The sequence below is a fragment of the Chiroxiphia lanceolata genome, chromosome 22 (assembly GCF_009829145.1).
Source record: "Chiroxiphia lanceolata isolate bChiLan1 chromosome 22, bChiLan1.pri, whole genome shotgun sequence".
Classification (NCBI taxonomy): domain Eukaryota; kingdom Metazoa; phylum Chordata; class Aves; order Passeriformes; family Pipridae; genus Chiroxiphia; species Chiroxiphia lanceolata.
The window spans coordinates 6,345,528-6,370,299 of record NC_045658.1 but is presented as its reverse complement, the minus strand read 5'-3'; the positions used below and the strand labels follow the sequence as shown (position 1 = coordinate 6,370,299).

At 47.0% G+C, this 24,772-nt stretch overlaps 2 protein-coding genes across 2 annotated transcripts in view; one reads left to right on the top strand and one right to left on the bottom strand.

The window, feature by feature from the left end:
* SKI (SKI proto-oncogene) overlaps positions 1–19,144 on the bottom strand; it is a 121,941-nt gene extending 102,797 nt beyond the window's left edge. The window contains exon 1 of the mRNA XM_032708884.1: positions 19,037–19,144. The gene's annotated coding sequence lies outside the window, so the exon portion shown is untranslated. The remainder of the gene's footprint in view (positions 1–19,036) is intronic.
* A 1,478-nt stretch (positions 19,145–20,622) lies between these two features.
* Positions 20,623–24,256, top strand: FAAP20 (FA core complex associated protein 20). Its single transcript, XM_032708901.1, has 4 exons — positions 20,623–20,866; positions 21,970–22,117; positions 22,724–23,313; positions 23,765–24,256. The coding sequence occupies exons 1-4, from the start codon at positions 20,781–20,783 to the stop codon at positions 23,835–23,837; spliced, it is 897 nt and encodes a 298-aa protein (XP_032564792.1). The 5' UTR covers positions 20,623–20,780; the 3' UTR covers positions 23,838–24,256.
* The last annotated feature ends 516 nt before the right edge of the window (positions 24,257–24,772 follow it).

Genomic DNA, 24,772 nt, shown 5'->3' with positions numbered 1-24,772 from the left:
CTCCACAGGCAGGGGCAGTGGGGGTGTTTCAGTGCCCAAATGAGCTGACCCTGGACTTTCAGGGAGTGTCAATTCTGTTTCCACCAGCCCTACACTTTCAATATCCCCTGTGTCTGTATGCACAGCACTTCTGGAGGTTAAACCCACTTCATTCTGTGCTCCTCTGACACAAGAACGGGGTGCAGAGTAATCAGGCAAGAGATGAGCCCAGATTTATACACCTCTGTGCTAGGTGTACGTGGGCACAGCCCTTGTGCTGAAGGAATGGCCAGTGACTGTGAGAGGGAGGCCTGCAGGGAAGGCTGGCTCAGATCCCCTTTTCCATCTCCACCCTTCCCAAGTGTCTGACCAGCTCTGTGCCCTGCACGTGGCAGGCTGGGAGTGGTGCTCTCCCCCTTCTCCCTCCCACCCCTCCCATAACCCCAGGCCCATCTTGAAGCAATGATGGTGTCTGTGCTGTGCAAGCTGCAGCATTACCACCAGGACCAGGATCCATCAGGGAACGTGCCAGCTGGCACCTTGCCCTCCCCTCTGCTTTCCTTCCCTGCACAGGAGAAACCATTCCCTGCCTTCTGGGGCCAGCACTGGACCCACACTGTTCCTCCTAATGAATGCAACCTGTTCTAACGAATGTGAAGCTTATTTGTGAGTGTGGAGCTGCACTCAATTGCCTGACATTTCACATTTCTCACCATAAATCTGGGTAACACTTTATTCTAATTACTGGGACATTTTCTAACTTTTATTGTTTCTGGAAAACACAGGCAAAATGAGCTCATTCATTATATAAGGTATGTGAGCGATTTCTTCAGGGGAAATTGTGTTCTGTGTTACCCTTGCCATCCAACAAGATGCCATTCACATCTTTTCTACGTGTCATTAAGTGTCACAAAGACTGAGAATAATTAACTCATCTTTTCCTGAATGACAGAGGCCTTGAAAGTTGATATATCCATCCATCCATCCATCCATCCATCCATCCATCCATCCCAAGGTAAAAATCTCTTTTATTTCCCCCCACCCCAGCAAAGTTCTGTAACTTCACTAAGATGAGCAGTGCTGGAGACTGGAGCTTGCAGTCCTCTGGCCCTCCAAGGTCACATCACTAGACCTGCAGAAAAGAACACTCAGCATCTCTGGGCCTTGTTTGTCCCACAGCAATCAGTGCCAGATTTCCAATGGAGTCCAAACAAAGATTAAGTTTAGGCTCTCTATCTCCACAACGATAATTTGGGGCCAAGACTCAGTAGGTGCTGAGCACTCTGCAGGCAGCAGAACCTCTCACTTGTAAACCCAGGCCAGAACTGTGCAATTAGTGAATTCAGACTGGAGTGGAGAAATCCTAACAGGCCACTCCTTCTGACAATTGTTGAAGCTCCAGGACTGGACTCTTGGCCTCAGCAAGGCCTCTCCCCCTGTCTGTGCACTCCATCCCTCCTCAGACTGTACCTTCCTTGTTCATGCTGAGATGATGGAATTGGCCTTTTGCCCAGGTGGAGGGGGAAAAAAAGGCAGTTACTGTAATGGAAGGGCTTTCTGACTCTTCTGCCTGCAGTGAGTGAAAATCCCAGGCAGACACACAGAGCCTGGTTAATGACTCACACTCTGCTTTTTCACCAGGGAAAAATTTCAGGCCTGCACTCAGTTAAAAGATGGAAATTTTTATAAAACTTCCATTGTGGTGTGTAACCATCTGTTCAGAAATTAACAAAACCAAAATCAAAGGGAGCAAATGGGTTGATTTTCTTTCTTTCTTTTTCTTGTAGTAAGAGCTTTCTGTTCTGTAGATAAGACGTGGATCTCCAAGGGGGGGGGGGAGCACAAACAATTCCGTACAAAAAACCAGAGACTTTGAGGTAATTGCTTGCTGGCTTTGTGCAGATGGAAGGTGTTCTCTCTGTGATGGCCTTCCCCTCCTACAGGGATCAGTGTTTGTATCAGTCAGGGAGGGATTTTGGGTCTGTGGGCATCAGCATGTGCCCAGCCCAAGAACCCTCCGGTGTTTGGATGAGATGACTTTCCTGACAGAGTGTCCCCTCCCCTGGGAACCAACCCACTGAGCATTGGGATGAAATGTGTGTCATGACACCAAATTCCAAGTTTTGGCCCGAGGAAAAAAAAAAAAAAGAAATTGCAGTCAGCAAATTTTGCCCCTTTCCTTTCTCTTCATTCTTTCTAATGCTTCATAAAAACACGTAACTTCTTCTGCCTGGTCTTAAGCAACAACATATATTTCTTTCTTTCTTTCTTTTCAGAGTTGAATTCTTGGAACTCATACCATTTTCATTTAGCTATTTTTACCCGCCCTGCTCCTTCCTGTATCCATGGAGTTTCATCAAAACATTGAATTCCAGTCTCTAATGACATAACCTTCCCCTTTCCTTCCTGATCTCATGTCACCTCTCATTTTCTCAGCAGCTCCAAAGCCTTCTCTGAGTTTTAGGCTTTTTCTACTCTAGGCTTCTTATTTGCTCCATGTGCTTCACATCAGCACTGTCCTCTACGGTGTGGAATATGAAGAAGTCACAAACTTCTGCATAAACAAGCAAACAAAGGTGAGGAAAACCCCTTCTCTTCTTCCCTACTGCAGGAAAAAAATCCGACTTGAAACACCCAGTTTTGTCTTCCATCAGCATCAAACTGGGATGATCTGACTCAAATCCCTCTGGGAGAGCCCTATCTGCTGTGTTGGGTATAAATCAGCCACAGGACAGCTACAGTGAAAGGAAGAGAATGATTGTTGGGTGAATGTGTCTGCAGTTCTTACATGGATCAGCTCTACAAGGTACCTGTCACAGTCTGGCCCTCTGAGCTCTGTCCTCAGGGATCCTGCACTTGTGTGTTCCTGCAAGGCAGAGGCTCCAGTGCTGGGTGAGCCTTGAGGAGCAGCAACCTGGCAGGAACATTCCTTGTCTCAGAAAAAAAAAGGGAGCTGCAAATGGAATTCATTTGCTGATTTGCAGGAACAATGAAGTCAAGCAACAAAACTTAGCAAACCATATTAAAAAGCATCTTCACAAGTATTTTTGCAGGAGACAGAGGTGTTTATGAACAAAAAAGAAAAAGAGGTGTGGAAGTCACAGTTGCTCCAGGGCAAATTTTAACCGTTTTCCCCTCCTTATTAGAATTCTCATTCATAAAATATTGCTGGCTGACTTAGCAGTCACTGCACCACGTGGGATTTGAGGTGTTCCTAAACCATCTGTAAGCATTTTTTCCATTTGTCTAACTAATTTTCCATTTTCAATGGATCTGTTTAAATTTTCTCTCTCTGTCTATATAATGAGAGTTATCTGGAACATCAAGACAGGCCTTTATCCCAGCAGAGGGATGGACAGCTTGGAAACAAAGATCATGAGCTCTAGGCCATCCCAAACTCCAGAGCCATCCCTGCTGGCAATGCCACAGGAAGGCTTTGATGCCATAAATCACATTTGGTCCTGACACTCTTCCCCACGTGGATCCTGAGGTTCAGAATCCTTCCAAAGGGTGTCCCCGAGTTTCCAGCCAGGTTTGCTCTCAGAACACCACATTCTCAAATCCAGAGGAACAGCTGATCAGTGTGAGCTCTGCACTGACATCTGCCAGGAACTGGAAGTCTCTCTACAAACAATCCTGTCATGTGTCAGGTGCCCAGAATTTCCATCAAATTCAGTGGCTGAGCCACTGAATGGGATTCAAGGATTAGAACATTAACTTGTACAGAGTTACACCTATCCATAACTTCCCTATGGGAATGCAGTGTGGGAAGATTACAAGACTAAGTCAGCAATTTCTCAGTCCCACAGTCTTATCTCCTGGTGCCCAGCTAAAGTCTTTTATCAACAGAAAACAGCTGGAAAGCTTTATACAAACAGTTATGATCCTGCAAGATTCGGAATAATATTTGCACGATAGGCTGAGAAATTAGGTTTGAAGTCTTTCCTGTGTTTAAGCCTAAAAAGAAAAGCTTAGTAAGATCCAGAAATGCCACGTTCAGTCTTCTTACCCACAGCAATGAACAGGCTGTTTGGATCCATGCAGATTAGTTTGGGCTGGCCTGCAGAAGCTCCATGGGGAGCACATCCAGGTTACAGAAGATGTGCAAATGAGAGGGATGTGACACAGGTTTGTGCTGCCTTTCATTTTTTGTTCATACTGAAAAGAGCTCCATAACGAACAATATCAATAATAATAATAATAATGCTTGCTTTTAAATGTCCATTCTTACCCACACTGGAGTTGTGTGTGTTCAGGATTCACCTGCAGCTTATCCATATTTAATCTTTTTCACGCCTTTCCCTGCTTTCCTGGGATCACTGACATTGGGATCAGCTGCAGTTACACAGACACGTGGCATGATGGACTTTGGAAACTTCAGAACTGACTCTTGGGTTCTTCCCTAGGTTGGCAAGGCCATTTTCAGCAAGTCAGGTCACCCCTCCTTCTCCCATAAAGGGGAAATATTTATTTACAAGACTGTTTATTAGAGCTGGACATGGGCCATACCAAGAGCTGTGTGTTACAAGAGGAAACAGTGGAGTGGTTCATGTTTAGCACAGAAATAAGACAATTTTGTCATGACCTGCTCTGTGTTACCTGCCTAAAGCAAGTTTTCGTGCCATGATTTTATTCCCTCTTATCACAAGGAGCTACTCACTTAAACTGCCTCTGAGCAGAGAGACTCTTGTCCCTCAGCAGCAAAAACAATGAGGTCCTTAAAAGGGCTGGCTACAAAAACTCAGCGAGTTCACAGAGATGCTTTGTCACTTCTGCCCATTACCCAATGATTTTCCTTATATAATTGATTAATAAAATCCATGACATTCCTCTGGAGACAGGCCAGGCCAGAGACCCTGTTCTCATTTTATTTCAGTTCTAGGAAAAGCAAGCAAGGGAAAATTGCCTCTAAAAAGCTTCAGCTACTGTCGCTGACACTTGGTTCCCACAGAGGTCCCGCAGTGACCTGGGGAGCACAAGGCCTGTGGTGTCCTGAGCTGGGGGCTGAGCTGAGCTCTGGGCACTGGCCTCAGCCCCCTGAGGGCATGGCCATCCAGGTTTATTTGTAATGGATTTTGTGGGCAGCTCAAACACCTCCTCACAGCTCTGTGTCTCCCTCCCTTTGCAGGGCTGTGGCTTCCAAAGGCCCCCGAATCTGTCTGAACAAATAACCCAAATCAGAGCATTTCCATCTGCTGGATCTCCCCAGAGCTGACATTTGGTAATGACCATCACCTCCTAAAGGGCAGCACTGCATCTCCAACTGCAGGCACTGCCAAGCGTATTCTGCTTTCCATTTGCGAGATTTAATTTGGAAAGACCTCGTGACAACTCCAGGGTGGAAGTGAACAGCCAGTTGGAATGGCTGTTGGCATGTCAGGGGGAGGGGGCAGGGAGGGAAATGAACCCAAATTAGCTGTGGTTTGTGAGCAAGGGAGGTCAGCTCTGAAAAAATAACATGATCCCAGTGGGATAAACAGTAGAGGAGATAAATCAGTAACTGGGCCAGTCGTGAAATACGGGTTTGCAAATATTTCACAGAGTCAGGGAAGGAGAGCTGAGGAGCAAAACGACTGACTGGTTGGGAACAGCATGCTCAGAGGGAATGTACAATCCCTGCAAACATGGCACTGGCACAGGGCTGCTGGGCAGCTAAATCCAAGGGATTGCTGCACTGGACACAGAACAGCCAACCCCTCACACTTGTCCTTGGCATTTGTGTTGGCAGGGCCTGGCACAGAGGCCTCAGGTCTCAGCACAGGGGGCCCTGTGGCTCAAGCTCAGTGGTAAGTCAAAGGTCACCAGCTTTGTCTTGCAAAGTTCCATTTTGGGCTCACCAAACCCATGCTAATTGTCTTTATTAACATTTGAATTTTTAAGATGATGTTCCAGACACACTGGGTTTGGGTAACAAGTTATGCTATTTGAAAAGCATAAAGATCTGCTTTAATAGGTTTTCAGCTTAGTGCTTCCACATATCACTCACTAGAGATCTAAAGTGCAGGAAGAAATCCAGCAGGTCAATATAATCAGTAATATCCTGAAAGCTTTCTGCAAAAAGAGGACCTTGAAAACATCACACACTCAAGCACATCAAGGAATCGGGTTTTTTATACTTTTCATTATACTAAAAAGATTCAAAGACTCTTTCCTTCTTTATTTTCTTCACAAAAAAACTGAGTCAGAGAACAGATAAAACCCAGCACATTTTCATCATGAAGAGCTGCTCTGACCTCCAGTTTATATTAATTGATTCAGGAAAAGAAGGGGAAAATTTCCTAAAAACATAAGAAAGCAGTAACTGTTCAGTGTAAACAAGGAATTAGTTGAGCATTTAAAAAAATCTAGAAGTGTTTAGGACATGGACTTCAACACACAGCTTGTCATGAATGGGATCACCCAATCAACACAAAGTCCCTGTATCCCTGTATCTCTGTATCCCTGTATCCCTGTATCCCAGATCCTGTGCATGGATCTGTGCTATTCCTCTGAAGAGTCTGAGCTGTTCTGGGAGGGTTTGGTGCCATATGGCCCCACATCCCACATATCCAGGGCATCAGGTGACCCACCTCTAAACCAGGATGGCTGGACACAACATGCCCTGTGTGAATGGGCTCACAACAGCCAGACCACGCACAGGCTGGACAGTGCATCCATGTGGATGAAGTTCCAGGACCCTTTCCCTGCCCTGGTGATCCCCAGCACTCCCAGCCCTGCCATTCCCACACTGCCTGCAGGATTTGCAGCTTGGGAGCCACTCTGCATATTGGCCACGTGCTGCTGACACCAGGAGTCAGCACCGAGGGGAAACACCTGTGGGTGCTGCTGTAACTTGAAGGTTTTCCCTGCAGAGCCTGGAAAGACAGAACTGCTTCCCATGTGCCCTCACTGGGCAGAGACCTGTGGTGCCAACCTGGCTGATGTGGCTCAGCTCCCAGGGAAGGAGCGGGGCTGAACCGTCACAGACACCTCACAACATTCCACAGAATCCTGAAACAGGCATGGGAAACAGGAGAAGTACCAATTTAGTGAAAGAACAGTGAGGTGGGTTCTGAGGATGAAAGGCAAGTTGGACTATTCCCACTGGCAGCTCTGAGGTTATCGAGCACCTCAGCGGAGAAGCACCTGTAGAACACAGCGTACAACCTCTGCTTAAGGGCTTCAACGAGCCCTCCACAGGGTTTCAGAGCACTTATAGAAGTGACACTGCACTGAGAAACGGAGGCAGAAGAAAAGGATGAAGTAATTCTCTCAGCAAACAGAGGAGGTCTGGAGAGAAGCACAGATTTCCTGTGCTCTAACCAGCCGTGAGCGCGCTGCCCACGCGGGCGTCGGAAACTCCTGAGAACCAGGGATCATTATGCAAGACAGAGGATGCAGGACTGGTAAGACACATTCACCCAGCTACTCACTCAAGCCACAGCTCAGAACAGGAAGTTTCAGTCAGACTTTCAATTCCCACACCAAGCTAAATCAATCTAAATCAAATACGTTTAAAAGAAAGAGCCTCAAATGGAAAAAACAGTCTCTTTATGCCACCCACTACCAGAAAGATTATTGTTCTTGCCTCAAAACTAGTTCTGGTTTGAAAGCTGCTTGAATTTAGAAATCCAGGGATTGGATTATTTTCTCTCTGTTTGAATTTCTACACAGGAAAACTGAGTAATTTGTGCAGTTAGCTAAGCCAAAAAAACAAACAAAAAAGAAAAAGGCAGGCAAGGAGGATGGTCACTGCTGGATTAGAATTGATTTATGCTGATAGAATGTCAAAAATCCCACAGGGGGAAACATTTTTAAAAGTCTTTAATCAGGCCTTATTTTCCTTTTTTTTCCTTTTCCCCCATTCTCAAAAGCTTACTCATCTGATCCACAATAATTTTGGGATCAAGCCTTCTTGACATCAAATGTTGCTGGTGATATTTCCAGCACAGGAATTGCTGCAGTGGATCCCATACTGTGCCCATGGTCCTTTTCCTGACATTGGCCATGGCTGGCTGCTTCACACAAAAGTTTAACCCACTTCAAGAGGTACCAATCCAAAAAAGAAGTCACTCCTTCACCACCAAGAGTTAAAAAAGGTTTTCTTGTTTCCTCTCTGATGTTGCTGTACTTTGTTTTAAAGGTCATTACTGTAACAAATCTGGGTGTTCTTGAGCCATACAAACATCCCATCATTCCTGAATCCTTCCACACTCTCAGCTGCACAGCCAGCAGTACACAGTTAAATATATAAATATATATATATATATGTATATGTATTTCTGCTTCATGGTACGTTACAAGCTCAGGTCTGTGCTTCCACCTGGAAAGGGAGCTGGAGCAGGAAGGGTCTGTTCCTGCACTCTCCCTTTCCCTGTGCATTTGCTCCCAGTGAAGGATATCAGACATGACAGCCCTGGAGCCTGCAGCCCTTTGTCTGCACAAAAGGTCCAGTTCTTGTCTGCAGGAGGGTGGGACTTCACCCATGCACAGCTTCAACACTATATTCCAATCAACAAGGCCTTGAGAAACTTCCAGGAACCACCGGCAGAAGTCGGGAATGAGCAATATTAAGACTAACTAACTAATCAAGGTTCTCTCTGAGAGCCCTTTCTGAGAACTACCAAGGAAACCAATTAAGCCCAATTGCATTCGTCAGTGGGGCTGGAACACATCAGAGCCCATGTCACTGCTTATTTATGGGCCACTTAAAAATAAGCCTCCAGAGAACAGCCCCCGAGCTGCTCCTGCACAGCCTGGCCTGGGGAGGCAGTGGCATTCCTGATTCCATCAGCAGTGTGTGCAGAGCTGCCCAGCCCTCACCAGAGCCAGCTCAGGGCCAGGGGCAGCACAGGGTCACCCCCACGCTCAGGGATGTCCCCAGTGCCGGGCACTCTGCTCCCAGAGGGGGGGTTCTGATTTTCCACTGGCACCAGTGCCACGAGGAGCCAGGAGTCAGGGACAGCAATGGAAGCAGTTGTGAAATCGTCCCATCTACTTTTACCGTCCACATGGAAAAACACACAAAAAGCCTAACAGGCACACGCTGGGCAAAAAACCCAGATGAAGTCCTTACACTCTTTTTTCACAGTTTTTAAGGAGACAGGGTCCATCCTGAGTGTGTAAGTCCTCCAGAAGCACTGTCTCTTTAAAGTTGGAATGTGACTCTTTTTCTCCCCCACAAGAAAAAGTCCAGTTTCCCAGGTTCTTACTGGAAAGTTTTCTTGGGAAAATATTCATTTCCAAAGCGTTGTTTTTACACTTTTGGTTCACTGGTTGTTTGACTCTTGTAATGCTTTAATAGTGTTTTTACTCCATGAATGTGTGTAATAACTAAATCCATCCTATTTCCTAGAGTATCTCCTTTTAGGGATAATTATATCAATATGCTTCTGACATTTTGTAATCCAAATAATTTCTTTTTTCTACATTTTGTTCTCAGTTGGGTGATTCAAAACAAGACTTAATGGTATGCTCCTGGCTCCCACAATTTCTGAAAAAGCTGCTGCACAATAAAATCCAGTAAATAACCCCAAAGAATTGGAAATGTGGATAACTCTCCGTAGCATTTTGTTAAATTCTCAGAGCTTTATTTTCTAAGAAGAGAGTTCAAGATTAGCTACAATCTGCTGCATTCTCCAAGACAAGAATCTCGTGCATATATTTTGTGTTCACCTGCCTTAAGAAACTTTTCAATTTTTTTTTTTTTTTAAAGAGGTGCAACGGGATGTGTTCTATAACAGACTGAAGTATACACCCATCATTAAATGTTCTTACATATGGCCTTCAATAAGGCCCCCAACCCTCTCTATTTACAGCAGGAGATCTGCAGGAACCCAAGCAGATTGAACAGGCTCACACAGGCCTATGTCAAAAGCTGTGTGTGATCTTCTGCAGAGGAGATACATCGCTCAGCTCCATTCTTCCTCCACTTCTGTGCTCTCTTGCCACAGTCAAGCCTCAGAGCTTTTCAGAGATTACTGGAATTTAGGAATTAATATGCTTCATGGTTCCACAGACTGGTCTGGGAATTACTAGTTCATCACTTCAGGGTTTGGCTCTTCCTGTCCATTCTCAGGCCTCCTCTGCTGCCCTTTCTGATGCTCCATTTCAAATGCAGCTTTAACATGTCTGTGGCACTTGCTCCTCAGTGAGGACATCCTGGCTGTCCATTTCTGGAAATTACTACATTTCATGTGTCATCCTGTCAAACAGGCCCTGTGTGAGGCACAGCCCTGCCACCAGTGCTGGTGCTGCTGAGTTTGGGGGGCTGCAGAGCTGGACTGGCTCAGCGCTGGGTGAGAGGTGTCAGGGCCACTGGCAGGTTTCTCAAAGCAAACATCAGGCCCCATTTACCCTTCTGCCTCCACATCAAATTAAAAGACAACATTGCAGCCTAACTAGAAACATGTGGCCTGAAGGCAGCCCTGGCTGTGATTGGTACTTGCACACAGGCACAGGCTCAGCCCCAGCTCTGCTCGGCCTGTGCTCTCACAGTCCTTCGCTTAATGCCGAGTGAGGGAAGGGGCAAAGCTGCTCCTGAGCTGTTCATAAAGGAAACCAGAAGATCCCTTGATAAGATGTTGTCTTCCTTCCTTCCTCTCCCCACTCGCTGTTCAGCAGGGGGACTGCAGCTCTTGTCCCTGTCCCACAGGGCAGGCAGAGGCTCTGAAGGGACCTCTCCAGCACACCAGATCTGACTGTTACCCACCGAGTCTCCTGTGCTCTGGAACCTCAGAGGTAGTTCTCTAACACATCCAATATGTATCTGGTGAAAATTGCTACCAGAATGTTTCAATCTCATAAGTTGCAGAAAGAAGCCAACTGACAGCACTTGACAGCACGGAGCACGGTGCCAGAACGCAAACCAATAAAGTTTCTTCTCCTTCAATGTGACAAAATGCTTATTTTAAGCACACTGAGACAATAAAGTGCTGATTAACAGGCAGCATGTTCTTCAATGAAACTCAGAGTGTGTAGTCGTGTGCTAAATACAGAAGATGCTGAAGGTATGTGATGATGAGTGTGAGAACAGCTCCACAGAAACGTATCAAAATACAGCTTTAAACTAACTCCCCAGAGGAGGATCCTCAGCTACAGGGAGCACTGACCCGGTGTCATGGGCAATGTTTTGTGAATTCAGGGAGCATCAATGCCTGTGTAAGGTTTATTTCCCAACTGGCCAGCTGGGAGCTGTCTCAGATATATCCACACTGTCTGGAGTCACGTCTTCGCTGCCTGATCCCGGTACAAACGGGTGTATTGACTCTCCAGGGATTGTCAGGGAGTGATCACTTCAGCCTCAGCTAGAAACTACAATACCTTCTGTGTAGGAAGCCTAATCACACCTTAACACTGTGTTCTGCAGAAATTAATAGAGACAAAGCTGAAAATAATACTCACCCACGGAGTCTAAAAATAAGCACCAAAATTTCCCCTCCTCGTTTCTTTCTGCTTTGTGTTTCCCCTCAGGTGATGACACCATTCTCCTTTCCAGCTCTCCTGACATGCATCATGTGCATCACACTCACAGACTGTTCTGGGGAGCAGGGCTTTTTCTGCAGGGTTATAGTTTTGGGATGTGCTGCATGAGGCAAATCAAGGGTTATGGTTTTGGGATGTGCTGCGTGAGGCAAATCAAGAGTTTATTAGACCAGACCAAACAACAGGAGACACTGGTTTAACATGGTGTCCAAGAATCAGACACCTAGAAACACATTTGAATATGTATAAATTAGCTCACAAGGGTGAGATGCACTAATTACAGTAAATGTGGTGTTTTCAGCTGTACCACCATGAAGAAATACACTCCTGCAGAGTATTTCTGGTGTGACAGACTCTGTTTAGTTTTAGTCCTGCAGCTCAGCCCATTTCAGACTTCCAAAAACAGGCCAATTAAAATACCAAAAGCTTATTGAATATGGATTGCTTTAGACCATGCAATGTAATGCAGCCTTGTTTCATGCAAACACAGGAGTTTTAAGAGCACAAGATCCTTAAAATCAGTAAAAAGGACAATAATTTACCAGGAGCACTGCAAAAACTACTTGCAGTTCCTGCCAAGCAGACAAGCTTTCCAACAAGAGGACAGATGGAGAGGAGGCCAAATGAAACTATCCAAAAATGAGGAGTAACTACCCTAGTTTTGGGGCAATTCAATGCATATTTCTGTAGCACTGACATGTCCTCATGTATATAATAAATTCTCCAAAAAACATCTTTTGAGGTGAGTAAAACAACTTTCCATCTCCCAGATGAAAGAAGTGAGGTCAGAAGGTGTGAATACAGATGGAGCTGGTTCTAGAAGTGGGATGAAAAAAAATAAAAAAAAAAAAAAGGAGTTCTGGGATTATGCTCCAGACTTGCTACTTTTGTGGTGTTTAATGTAGAGAATCTGGTGAAGGGAAGGGAGCAGGGTGAGTTTTTCATTGCAGGCTGTGTCTGTGTGTGCCACCCCTGCCACGCCGTGTCCCCAGGCTGGGGGAGGGCAGGGACAACTCCCTGCACTCCCCAGGAATAACGTCCTGCTGCCAGCTGCATGCTCCATTACATTCCTCCAGTCCTGAAGGAAAAACACTTTGAATTCAGCAATATATAATATTCCTGTTAATGTGAGACAGGAGACTGGCAACACGCCACTCGCAGAGGCAGGCGATGGAAAAAGCAGAGAAGCGGCTCAGCCTCCCCATGTGAGGCAGACAGACCTATTGTGAGCTGTCTCCAGCCTCGGGGCTGGATGCTCCAGGCTGATTTATGAGCACAATATTTACAGCTAGCACACATGAAATACATTAGGAGCCGAAATAAATCTCCTAACGTGCACGGGGAACAGCTAAGATAAAAGAATGCACATGGTAAACTAGGTGGATGTTTGTCATTAAGTGTGGTGCTGAAGCCAGAGCACGTCTCTGGGGCACAGGAGACCGAGCATTTGCCCTGGTGTTTATCAGTACTCTGGAAGAGACTTTCAGAAAGATGTCCCAGCTTTTTATTTTTTCTAGGGAACTCAAAGCTGATGAAAGACACTGTGTTGAAAGCCCTTGGGAGTAAAACAGTGCTCGAAAAGAAGATCAGTCCTATGCCTGTGCTAAGACCCAGTGAACAGGCCAGAGATCAGTTCCCAGGTCTTGGGTTATCACAGGCAATATCCTTCATTTCTGTGCACCTGTGCTCCATCTCATAAACAGGTATCAGTAGGAAATAAGGTAAGAAAGGGCTACTTCAAGGCCAGAAGGGCCCATTGTAATTAAGTATTCTGACTTACTGCATCACACCACAGGCAGCAGAAATTCCCTGCATTAATTCCTAAATTAAATCATCACTGAACAGATAAACACTTCAGAAAAAACAACATCCCTTACTAAATAGAGGGGACCAGCAAATGGGGGTGTCAGTTCTGGTTTCTCTGTAATTACAGAAAGCAAACCCCAGCCCCAGAAGCACTGAGGACAGTTCCCTGCAGATCCCTCCTGGCCTGAGCCCTGCCCAGCCCTGCAGAGCAGGATCCTCCAAATCCCACGTGGCTGGAGGGGGAACAGGAGGCAGCTGTCACTTAAAAGCATCTACATTTGACATTTCTGCCTACAGAGCTGCACTGGACATAGATTGTATCTCATCATGTCCAGCCAATCCAATTAGGCCCAAACAGCTTCTTGGGATTCATCCCCTCCTTTGGCACTAAGGTTTCCTGGTGCCAGGTTTTTGGCAGCTCGCTGTGGTGGTGACTCTGGGGTGTGGATATAAGTTAACCCACTCCTTTTGTGCAGGGCACAGCCCAGCCACGGAGAGCTGGGAAGCTGCTGCTTTTCCTCCCAGTGTTGTGACACAACAACTGATTCCAGCATGGCAGGACACACTCCTAAAAACAGGCTAATGCTGGAACCAGACTGTGGTACAAACCAGAGCGAGGACTTCACTAACTAAACGTGCTTCCTGCCCTCAGCCAGATCACAGCAGGTTGTGTCAGCTACTGCACATCTCTCTCAGAGCCTCATTTTGTATTTCTTTTATCAAAACACTAATGACGAACAAAGGGAGAATGAATATGAAAATAAATACACCCTTCTCAGTGAAAAGATTTACACTTGCCTCCACAGCTTTGATTATTCCTTCAGATTTACTAGATTTTTCTTTCTAAAACACTGGTTAGTCCTTAAAAAATGGCAAAACTAACTAAACCTCCTATCCACATTTTGTTGAAGTAATAAATACATACTCATCTGTTGAATTACATTCTATTTTAAGTTGATTATGTACACCATTCTAGTTCTGGATAAAATCACAGCACCTTCACTAGTACTGGAAATTTTGCACCACTGTTCTGTGGTTTCATACCCACAAACAGGTCAGGTGATTTTCTGTAATTACCACAGCTTTGATTTATGGATTTTCTTTTTTTTTTTTTTTTTTTTTTTGTGGAGCTCTTCAGTGTGTTGGTTTCAAATGAAAGAATGATACACAGCAAACAAGAGGAGCTCAAACTGCTATAGGCTATAATTTGGGAGATACACTTAAAATTAAATAAAAACCAAAGAACAAAAAAGCAAACAAGAAAGCAAGCAAGAAATAAATACAAAAACCTCAAGCCATATTTGATCCTAAACTTGGAGTCTAACTCCTTTAAAAGGGGAGATGATACGACTCCCTCAGCGGAGCTCTGGGCTGGCCCACAGGACCCACGGGTTCATGTCATCAAAGCTCATCTTTGTTTGAGATCTGAAACATCCTCCCCAACAGTCTGCAGTCACATTGCAAAATCCTGAGGGGAGGATGAAAGGCAGCCTCTCCTCCTCGCTTACACTCACCCCGGGGCCTGCAAACATCAGGACTTGATTTAACCAAACACACACTGGGGCAGAGTGATCCCAGGACTGGACTGACACACACAGGAGTTCATGGTTTTCCAAAGGAATCATTGGATCACCTCAGACCCCGAGCAGATTGTGCCCAAATGAGGTATCCAGCCCCAAAGCATCTCCTGGCTGGCCACACTGACAGCACAGTCAGCAGAGTGTGCTGTCACACACACCCCCCACCCAACAGACAGCAACTTCCCACTCCCAACACAAACCATCTCCCAGGAGCTGAGTCCCTGGGGCCTTCCCCTGAAGACAGCTTATCTTTGCAGAGCTTCTGCCAACAACAAGGGCTCTAGACCTTCCTGCTCACCCAGCTGAGCTCCTCTGCTGCATCTCCCTTCCTAAACATCGCCTGTCTCTCTGTACCACACAAAGCCTGACCAAGGAAAACCTACTGGCTCCCAAACAGGCATCCTAAGCCTCCCACAAATCAAGAGTAGGATATTTGTTTCTAAATCTCCAAAGGAGGATTAGGCAGGGTGACCATAATCCTACCCAGCCTCACACCTGCCACTCATTTCTTAGTGAAGGAGAGATGCATTTTAGAATCTGGAAATTACTCTCAGATGAACCCCTTTGCCCAGGGATATCAGACTATAGTTGCCATCTCCCTTGTTTCTTGGCTGCATAGGAAGAAAGTTTTCTTTCTGTGAGACAAAGAGTGGATATGACTGTTTATTTTAGTTCTGTTGACATCATTCTTTGTTGTCAGCACCATCTCTCAATAACTGAGACTGATCTGAGGAAGGACTAGAGCAGTTAGCCATCTTCTGAAAATCTCTCCCTCCTTCTCTCTCTGTTTCAGTGCCCCAAACAAAAACTTAGGCCAGTGAGAAACTTTTTCATACAAGCTGCCAACCTGCTTTGATCATAAACTGCATTTTACATGATGTTTACACATAAATCCTCTTGCAATGACGTCAGAGCCTCCCAATCCCATTTTAGCAGCCATTAAAGGGTAATGCTCAGAGAACCATTTCTCTTTATACTGTAGGAGTTTGAGCAGTGCTGTTATTACTTTTGAGGGGGAATTGTGCAGGCTCCTTGTCAATTGGTTTAGGTTGCCTAAATGAAGCCAAATTGCTCTCACCATCCCCAGCTGCTGCTGCTGCCTGCACGTTCCACCTTCCCCACAGCCACTTTAATCCATCAGCCAAGAGCAAAACAACCTTCCCTCGGTGCACCTCCTGCAAACAGGGCAGGAAAAAAAACCACAGGAGGAAAAAAACACACATCACTTGCAGCATTTTTACATGTAATAGTAACAGTCTCTTGGTGCCATCATCAGCCATGGCATTTCATTCACACAGAACACTTGTGGGCACATCACATATGCTTTTCCATTCAATGTATTTTTAAATGTTTCCCAGGCAACTGTTTCAATACAATATGCCTCCTTGGCAACCTGGTACCCGCAAATGCCATGCTAGTCTCCCTAGTCCTCTTTTTAGGTCTTCCCATCTTGGCATATAAATGTCACAAGGCTGGGTTTTCCATCCCCAGCCACAGAGGTACTGATGTGTCCTCACACGTGGCAAGGGAGGGCTGAGCTGAAGGGATGAGTCGTGCACTGGACGCTGCACGTTGACAAATCCAGCTCTGCTGAGCTCCCAGAGGGAGCAGGTTTCGAAGGCAGTGACTCCTCATGGAAAAGAGAATGTCTCCTACAACTAAAATTAGGGAGAGCCTACAGAACTGTCTCCACTCAAGTGACTTGCTCTGGAAACAGCAATGAGCCTGCACTTCTCCAACTGAAACTGCACGTCATCCTCCTTCTCCTGACTGTGCCAGAGGAAGCCTTACACAGTTTTCCTCATCCTGTGGCTGGAATTGTAATACATCATATTAATGAGGAGAGCCAGCCTTTCCCATTGCAGTGCAGACAGTGATTAGCACTGGACTAAGTGACTCTTCCCAGGGCTGCATTTGCTGGCACTGGGCTGTCAGGACACACACCATAAAGCCCATTTGCTGCAGCAGCTCTCCTGCTGCTCTGCTCTGAGGGCTGTGGTCTCTTTGGGGCTTTGTCCTTTATCACATTTAGCAGAATGGACACGCTCACCCTTGAGTGAAGTCACAGACTGCTTGACAAGGACAAAAAACGATCAACGTGTACTCCTACCCCAAGCATTGATTAGATAAAATAATTAAAACATAATAACGTTTCAATTTTCTAGTAAGGCACAATTTATTCCAAACATCTTTGTCAGACCCAGGAGCTATCAGTACAGACCCAAAGATATTGCAGAAGGACTAAAGCTATCTGTGAGCATCAGTCACCACAAAAAAAAAAGTTTTAATAAAACCTCCATGTGCTTCAGCCTCAGAGTGGTACATTAAAAAAAATAATAGCTCCTGCATGCAGTGACATCAGGCTCTGAGAGAAACCCAGCAGAAACTATGGTATCTCTACTTCATTGATTACTCCATAACAACAGCTGAAAATTACGATTTTTCCAGGCTATAAAATGCCAAGCACTCCAAATTCTACACTGGCAGCAAAAATCTCCTCCCTGTCTGTGAGCTGCTGTATCTGTAATAGAGACCCTGCATTACCAGGCTTTCTAATTCTTCCCAAATGCAGAAGCTCTCATTCAATGCTGCAGCTGTTGGGGAGGAAATCAGAAATAGCAGAAGGCGGATTAGCTGATAATGTACCAGTTCTTCCCCAGCAAATGCTGGCACCTGCGTTTTACACTCTCCGCTTTCCCTCGGCCCAGGAAAAGATCACTTGGTTTGTTTGGCAGGCAATTTATAGGCTTTAGTGATTGTGGAGTTGCAAAAGGATTAGAATTTGTTATAATAGCCCCTTCTTCCTGAGAGCAAAAGTTAAAACTGAGGCCCACTTTAGAGCAAGAACCAGGGACCATGTAAGTAAAGATTAAGCGTGTGCAGCTTGATGAGACTCAACGGGGAAGAGATAACTGCACATGCTGGCACTCCATTTACAAGGAAATCCCTGCAGATAATCTGTAGGAGCATTCTGGCTTCCACAGGCTCAAATCCCTTGACCACTGGCTCAAATCCAGCCAAGGCTGATTATGGTAAAGACTACTCTCTGCATTCCTAGGAGAACTTTTTTTCCTAAAACATTCTAATTATTAAATTACGCAAGACCCAAGGTCAAGCAAGAAGTAACAGGATTCCCATGCAGTGGAAGAAACAGTAGATACAACCTTATGCAAAGTGGCAAAACCAAGAACAGGTCCCAGTCTACACTTCTTATTCTTAGTATTCTTAATTCTGGAATGATGCAGATAAAAAATACTGAGCACCCTTAATGGTCAAAGATTTCTAGAATGCTAGTTGGAAATCCACAGGTAGAGCAAGAATGAGAACATTCATGGCATGCCTGCCCTCACAGGTTACAATGGGTATGCATTAAACAGATAACAAAAAAAATCTAACAATTTTCAGTTAAACCTACAAAATACAAACCCACCTACAAAGTACAGCTGCTACAGAAGCAAGGTTTTCCCTTCTGCTTTTTACAACCAGAAGCTGCAGTAATAATTTTCACTATTCCTTTTATTATATTCTTTCATTTGTGGCCCTTACTGCACAATAACCAACTTTTATGTTCACCCATATTACAGCTTTTGGAAATGCTACAGAGCACCACACAGCAAACCCCTCCAGCCTGAAGAACAGGCTGCACTCCTGAGGGCTGGTTTGGGAGAAGTCATACCTAACAGCATCAACCTGTGGATACAACACGAGGTTTAGGAGCAGAGCATTGTCACGGTGGTATCCCAGGGGTCATAAGATAAAACACAGGATCACAGGAATAAAAGTATCACAGGAATAAAAGCAGCCCTGTGGCACAACCAGTCATTAACACAGGTACACCTAACAAGTGTGTTTGGAGGCTCCATCCAAGCGCTTTCACTGCCCTCGGATTTCGTTAAATCCCCATTTCTGCATAGTTTGCTGCCTCCACGTGGCCACAGTCAGCGCTGGGCCACGATTCACAGCGATCTTGAGAAAAAACCCCCAAGAAACACTTCTTCAACTAGTTGTGAAATCAAATTTCTACCCCTCCTCTGTCTCATTTCCCACCACTCCCATGGCTGATCCCCTCTCCAATCTCCACTTTTGCTTTATTTACACACCCCTCCTCTTGCCGTTCTTTGCTCCATCTCTGCTGCCATCACCTTCCTCTCCGCAGCAGGCCCAACACCCTCAGATCCAAACTCACCCCTTGCCCCTGTTCAGCTTACCTGGTTCCACCTGCAGCTTCTGGGAGAACGCCTTTCCCGATAAATAAGGAGAGGAGGACATATTTCCTGGAATTTCATTGCACACACTGGGAAGCAGCTTCTAAATGGCGACAAAAATGACAGGCAGAACACTGTGACTGTCCTGGTGTTCCCTTGGCACTGCAGGAGCTGTAACAGATATTAAAGTGGGAAAATGTTAGTCTCTGTGACAGCAATTGGCTTTTCCACTGTCATTTCTTTCCTATTTTCATTCTCATTTTAGTCTACCCGTCACACAGCTGAAATGCTGGCACTCTACTGTGACTATTTGTTATTATTTTTATTTTTCAGCTGGGCTGTCTGTTGTACAAACTGACACAAATCCCAGCAGTAACCAAACACTTCCCACTTCCAACATCTTTATCCTCACTCTCACACGAAAAGGAAACCCATTAATGCTCCTATAGCGTTAAGAAATTAGTTATTACATAGAGTCAAAGATGTGATGAACTCACAGAAACACGAAGTACCTGAGTTAATATGGGAAAGGTGAAAGCTGGGCTGAGCCTCCTGGATCTTGGGCTCCACTGACGGGATCATCTGCAGCTGGAAAACCACTGGATGTGGTTTCCAATGTCTGGCTGGAGCTGTCACTGCTCAGGTTGAATCCACCAGTCCAGGTGAAATGTGAATCTCGAACTCTGACTCCCAAAATGCCACTTTCAAGGTTCAGATCTGCTCGAGGCGTGTTTTAAGTCAGGTCAGCTGTTAAAGGAATAATTTTTTGCTGGGCTGTGTGATCAACACGATAATTCACAGGTGTGGCTTTAGTACAGTCAATAGTGATGCCTCCTGTTCGCTCTGAAGAATTCAAGGATGAAACAGCCCACAGACACCCAGCGGTGCACAAATTCAGTTGCAGAAAAGGAATGTGACCTTGGATTCATTTTTTTTACCAATAATAAACTGGTTTTATGGAAAAGAGGAGCGCTTTGTACCCCGCTCTCCCTCATAAACACCTGTTATCAAACAGGACTTTTTATTACCTTGTACAGTTATTCTCATATCGACTGTGAAGAATTTAAACAGCAGAGTCACTTTGTGATCCCTTCATCTACTGTTGGAGGACGAAGTGTGTGTCACCATTTCTCTGACGTGTGTTTGAGAAGGCCAGACGAGCGTTTAAACCCACCCCTAACACGCTCTTTATTTCGAGCCACCCAGCGACATTCCCGCCAGCAACGTCAAACCGCATCACTTCAGATTCTTTCCTGAAAGATAAGCTGGGCCAGCGGTGGCTCCCAATCTTTATTATTTGTGTGAACAGCGGCGGCACCGGGCCCAGGCCGCGGCTCGGCGGGGCCATGGCGGCCAGCGCTGACCCCGCCGCCATCTTGTGCCCTCAGCGCCCGGGGCTGCAGCGCCCCGAGCCCGCACTCCCGAGCGCACCAAACCGCTGCAAATACAGACAGCGCGAGGGGCAAAACCAACACAAAAAGGGCTGTTTCCGCGGCAGACCAGCCCCCAGCTCCACGGCTGGGGGCGGGGGCTGCGAGCGGACGGGCGGGCGGGCGCCCTCCCCTCAGGGCGCCCTCCCCTCAGGGCGCCCTCCCCTCAGGGCGCCCTCAGAGCCACCCCCGCCCCGCGCCGTCAGGGCGGCTCTGAGGGCGGAGAGCCGCGGCCGTGGCAGCGGGCCAGGAGGAGGGAGGAAGAGACCTCGCCGCCCGCAGCGTCGTCCCCCGGCGAGGCGCGGGGAGCCCCGGCCATGGGGGAGGAAGGAGCGGCCAAGCTGCGCCTGAAGCCCCGCGCGGCGCCGCCCGCCCGCGGCCCCGAGACACCCCCGCGCCGGCCGTGAGTCCGGGCCGGGGGGGATCGGAGCGGGTCGGGTCAAAAAACACCGCGGGGATCGGATGGGATCGGCCCGGGGGGGATCGGACCGGGTCGGGTCAAAAAACACCGTGGGGATCGGAAGGGATCGAATGGGATCGGCCCGGGGGGGGTCGGACGGGATCGGATCGGCTCCGGGGCCTGGAGCGCCTCGCCCGGGCCGGGCCGGGCCTGCACAGGCCCCCCCGACCCCCAGCCCTCAGATCAGGGTCTCATTATCTCATTACTGACTGTGTTAAAGGTTATTTCATAAAACACCCCCTGTAGCGCCTTTAAAAAACAGACACAAAACTGCAGCATAAAGCACAGCGGGCCCCGGGCCTGCAGACTGAAGGCAGTGAGGGGTTGGGTTCTTGTTTGAAGCCGTGTCCCCTCCACAGAGGCTGTGGGAGTTCATCACTCCGCTCTTTGAGGGCTTGTACTTTCTAAGTTCTTCTAATTTCTTCCCAGTGCAGCTTCATTCCTGGACACTGATCCGAGAAAACACATCAGGAAGAAGTGGGAATGCTGGAAACAGAATTGTGACATTAACAATCCATCCTTCTTTTGGAATTGTCTTTCTATGGCATTACTCTCATAAAACCCTTTTAATGCTTGTAGTTAAACTTTCTAAAGCCTTCCTAGGATCCATTAAGTCAAGTCGTTTGGAAAGAGAATTTCAAATGGCAGTATGGGAATGGCCAGGAGTATGCAGGAACCAATGCAATTGCCACCCTCAGTGCAAACATTTCCATGATTTCTGTGCTCAGCAGGTGTCAAGTTCAGTATTTGAGAAAAAAAACCAGTATCTACACTTCACTGTTTCACTTGGAAGTGAAGACAGTAATAAATATCCACAGCTCATTTGTTACAAGGAGAAAAGAGGATGTTTATACAGTCATTTTTAAAAAAATTGGATTTTTTTTTTAATTGCAGCACAAGTTATATAAGTCTTAGGAAGCTGTGAAAATTAGTTTACAGGTTAAATAATGTCTTTGTGTTCCAGAAAAATAGAGGCAAACTAATACCAGTGCAGAGCATTTTCTTCCCTCTCTCCCACCCTCAAACTACTGTGCCTGTCTTTCCAGGACGTCAGCTGACAGACGTCCCTGGTTTGAAAAGGAAGACTTAAATGAGCGTGAAAAAACCTGGGTTTTGTTACTGAAAGACATCAGTCAGGATCTGCACTGCACAAACTGGGACACAGTGCCCAGCCTTCCGGAGTTCTTGGAAAAGGTAGAGTGCTGTATCCTTGGTTTTTGCACTTTGTGTCCCGTGTCCAGCAGTGGCAGCCCTGGATGATGAGGAAACCACCTGAAGGAGCCTTCAGAGCTGTGAGGTTTCAGCTCTTTAATCTCACATGTAAGGATGTGGCACAGCATGGCAAACCTTTCCAACATTTCACTGGGAAGAGGGGACCTGTGTAAGGGTGGTGACTGCCACGAGCACCAGGATCCTCCTGAGGAATGGAAGTGGGAAAGGCAGCCTGTAACAGAGGGTTAATGACACAGGAACCACCCTGACGTTGCCCCGTAGTGTTGGGCAAGGTCACAACGCAGAAATCAGCCCTTACAAAGTACTTTTTGTTTTTGAGGTGGTTGTTTTTATCTTTAGTGTCTCTGAAACATACTGAGTCCCCACTGTACCCAGTTAGAAATGTTAAGGGAAGACACATATTCCATCAGCTCCAGGAAGCTCTTGATTGCTTTACAGGTGCTGGAGAGGGACGTAAATAAAATGTTCTTTTCTTCGCTGTAGCTCGGCCTTCTCAGTATTTGCAGTGTGTTCACCTTGTGTATTGATTGAGCTGCATCTGTTTGAGTCACGGTGTGTGTGCTGCAGGGTGCTGAGGAGGGGAGTCCAGCACAGCAGGAGGTCTTCACAGCTGGAATGAGAGACTTTCCGTGGGTACCATTCCCACCTTTTCACACAGAACAATGTCTGAACCCCAAGGATTTCAGCTCCCAGAGCAACGAGTCACATACAGGATGGGGCCAAGCGGATAAACTTCCCAGTGTGTCACCCACAGCTGAGGAAACCTGCAGGGGAACCAGCACAGATCGAGGCAAAACTGCAGCTGGGGGAGGCACAAAAGGCATTTCCGACCTGGGAGCGAGTCCCGAGCCACGTCAGCTCCCTGGACACACGAGCTCTGCACAGCCCTTGGCACAGGGCTCTGGGAGAGCTTCCAGCCCTCGGCAGCACCGGGCAGGGGCTGCACAGAGCAGGGGAGGCAGGAGAGAGAAGGGTGGGAAGGAGCTCCAGCCGCAGGAGGGGAAGGTTCCAGCGGGGCAGGACAGAGCTGTGCCTGCGGAGGAGCCTCCTGGGAGCCTTCCTGGGGCCGGGAGCTGCGAGGAGAAGGTGGAAAACCAGAGTGGAGGATCTTCAGCTCTTGACAGTTGTCCCATGTGCCTGATGCAGTTCAGTGGAACGTGAGTTGTTTGGGGTTTTCTGTTTTGTGGGTGTTTTCATAACTTCCCAGTAAACAACCCCCCACCTGGCTCTGGATGCATTCCCTATTTACAAAATAATGAAAATAGACAAAACTTCTACTGCAAAGTTCTTCTTATCTGTCAGAATTCCCTGCTTTAATCCAGTTCACACCTTGAGTACCTGCTCTGCAGCAGGAACTGTGCTGTCTCCTGCAGTCAGCACATGGCACAGTGCTTAGGCTGTCAGAGTTGCCAAAAAAGTGCTTTGGGGCAGGTCTTCTAACCCTTAAAACCTTCAGCAGCAGGTACCAGCAAGGGCAGTTTCTCAGGGATCGCAGCTCTGCTGGGCACAGCAGTGACCCCCCACTAAGGACACGTGGGAGAGGGAGGGGAAAGAAGCGTCAGTAAAGGGCTGTGACTGTTTCTCACTGCACCAACCCTGTCTCTGCAGGCTCTCCCAGCTGGACATCGATGGGCACCTGGCCAGGTGCTTGTCTGAAAGTGCAGAAGACGTCATGTGGTAAATCCAGGAGAACGGGGAGCAAAGGAACAAGGCCAAGGATGAACCTTTCTCGAAGGAAAAGGGAAAATGTGTCAAGGAAGCACATCCTCGGCTCACACTTTGGGATCACAAACCAGTAACTCAGCAGAAGGTCAAGTGCCGAGGGTCTTTTTATTTTAAATCCTCTCAAACGCACACAAAGTAGTTCTAGTTCTGCAAATGGTGCTCTGGGGAGACCCCCAGGGAAATCAGGGTTGGTGCTCCTGAGAAAGTGTCCTGCTGGAAATCCCTGGAGCCCCTGCTGGGGCTGATGCACCAGAGCTTGGAAGCTCTCAGTGCAGAAGAGAGACAACTGTTACCCTCATCCAAAAGTTTACCTGCTTAGAAAAGAATGCCAGTAATCTGTGAAAATCAATTTAATTAAAAAGTCATTTGAGCTTAGAATTTTTCATTATTTTAGTAAGAAAGTGTAATTGTACCGTTGATTCTGTGGGTGTGGCCCTGTTAAACACCCCCCAAACCACAGAAAGGGGTGTGGGTTCCATGTCTCCGAAGGAGCCCAGCTGAATTCACACCCTTCTGGGTAGGTTTCTAAGTCAGTATCGGTGTTAATCAAGTGATTAACGTGACTGCTCTAATTAAGCTGCAGAGAGAACTCTTGTGCCAGTCTCCTGAACTGCTCAGGGAGGTCCAGGCAGTCCCGGAGCCAAGAGCTGGTTTGTGTCAGTCCCACACAGCCCCGGACACCCCGGGGTGGCACAGGGGACACCCCGAGCCTGGGGGGCTGGAGGGGGCTCAGGAGGCTCAGCTGCTGTCCTGGGAACTGCAAGGCTGGGAAAGGCACCCCCTGCCCTGAGGGCTGGTGAGAGTCCAGGAGCAACACCCTGCCCCAGGTCACTGCCCCTGCCCGGGGCTCAGAACCTCCAGCCCAGCTGGGATGCAGGTACAGGACACAGA

Bases quoted from the DNA above. Each gene is read 5' to 3' on its own strand.
- FAAP20 (XM_032708901.1), top strand. From the start codon at position 20,781: ATGGGGGAGGAAGGAGCGGCCAAGCTGCGCCTGAAGCCCCGCGCGGCG. The intron at 20,867-21,969 runs GTGAGTCCGGGC...CTGTCTTTCCAG, and splicing joins GAGACACCCCCGCGCCGGCC to GACGTCAGCTGACAGACGTC. The intron at 22,118-22,723 runs GTAGAGTGCTGT...TGTGTGCTGCAG, and splicing joins TTCCGGAGTTCTTGGAAAAG to GGTGCTGAGGAGGGGAGTCC.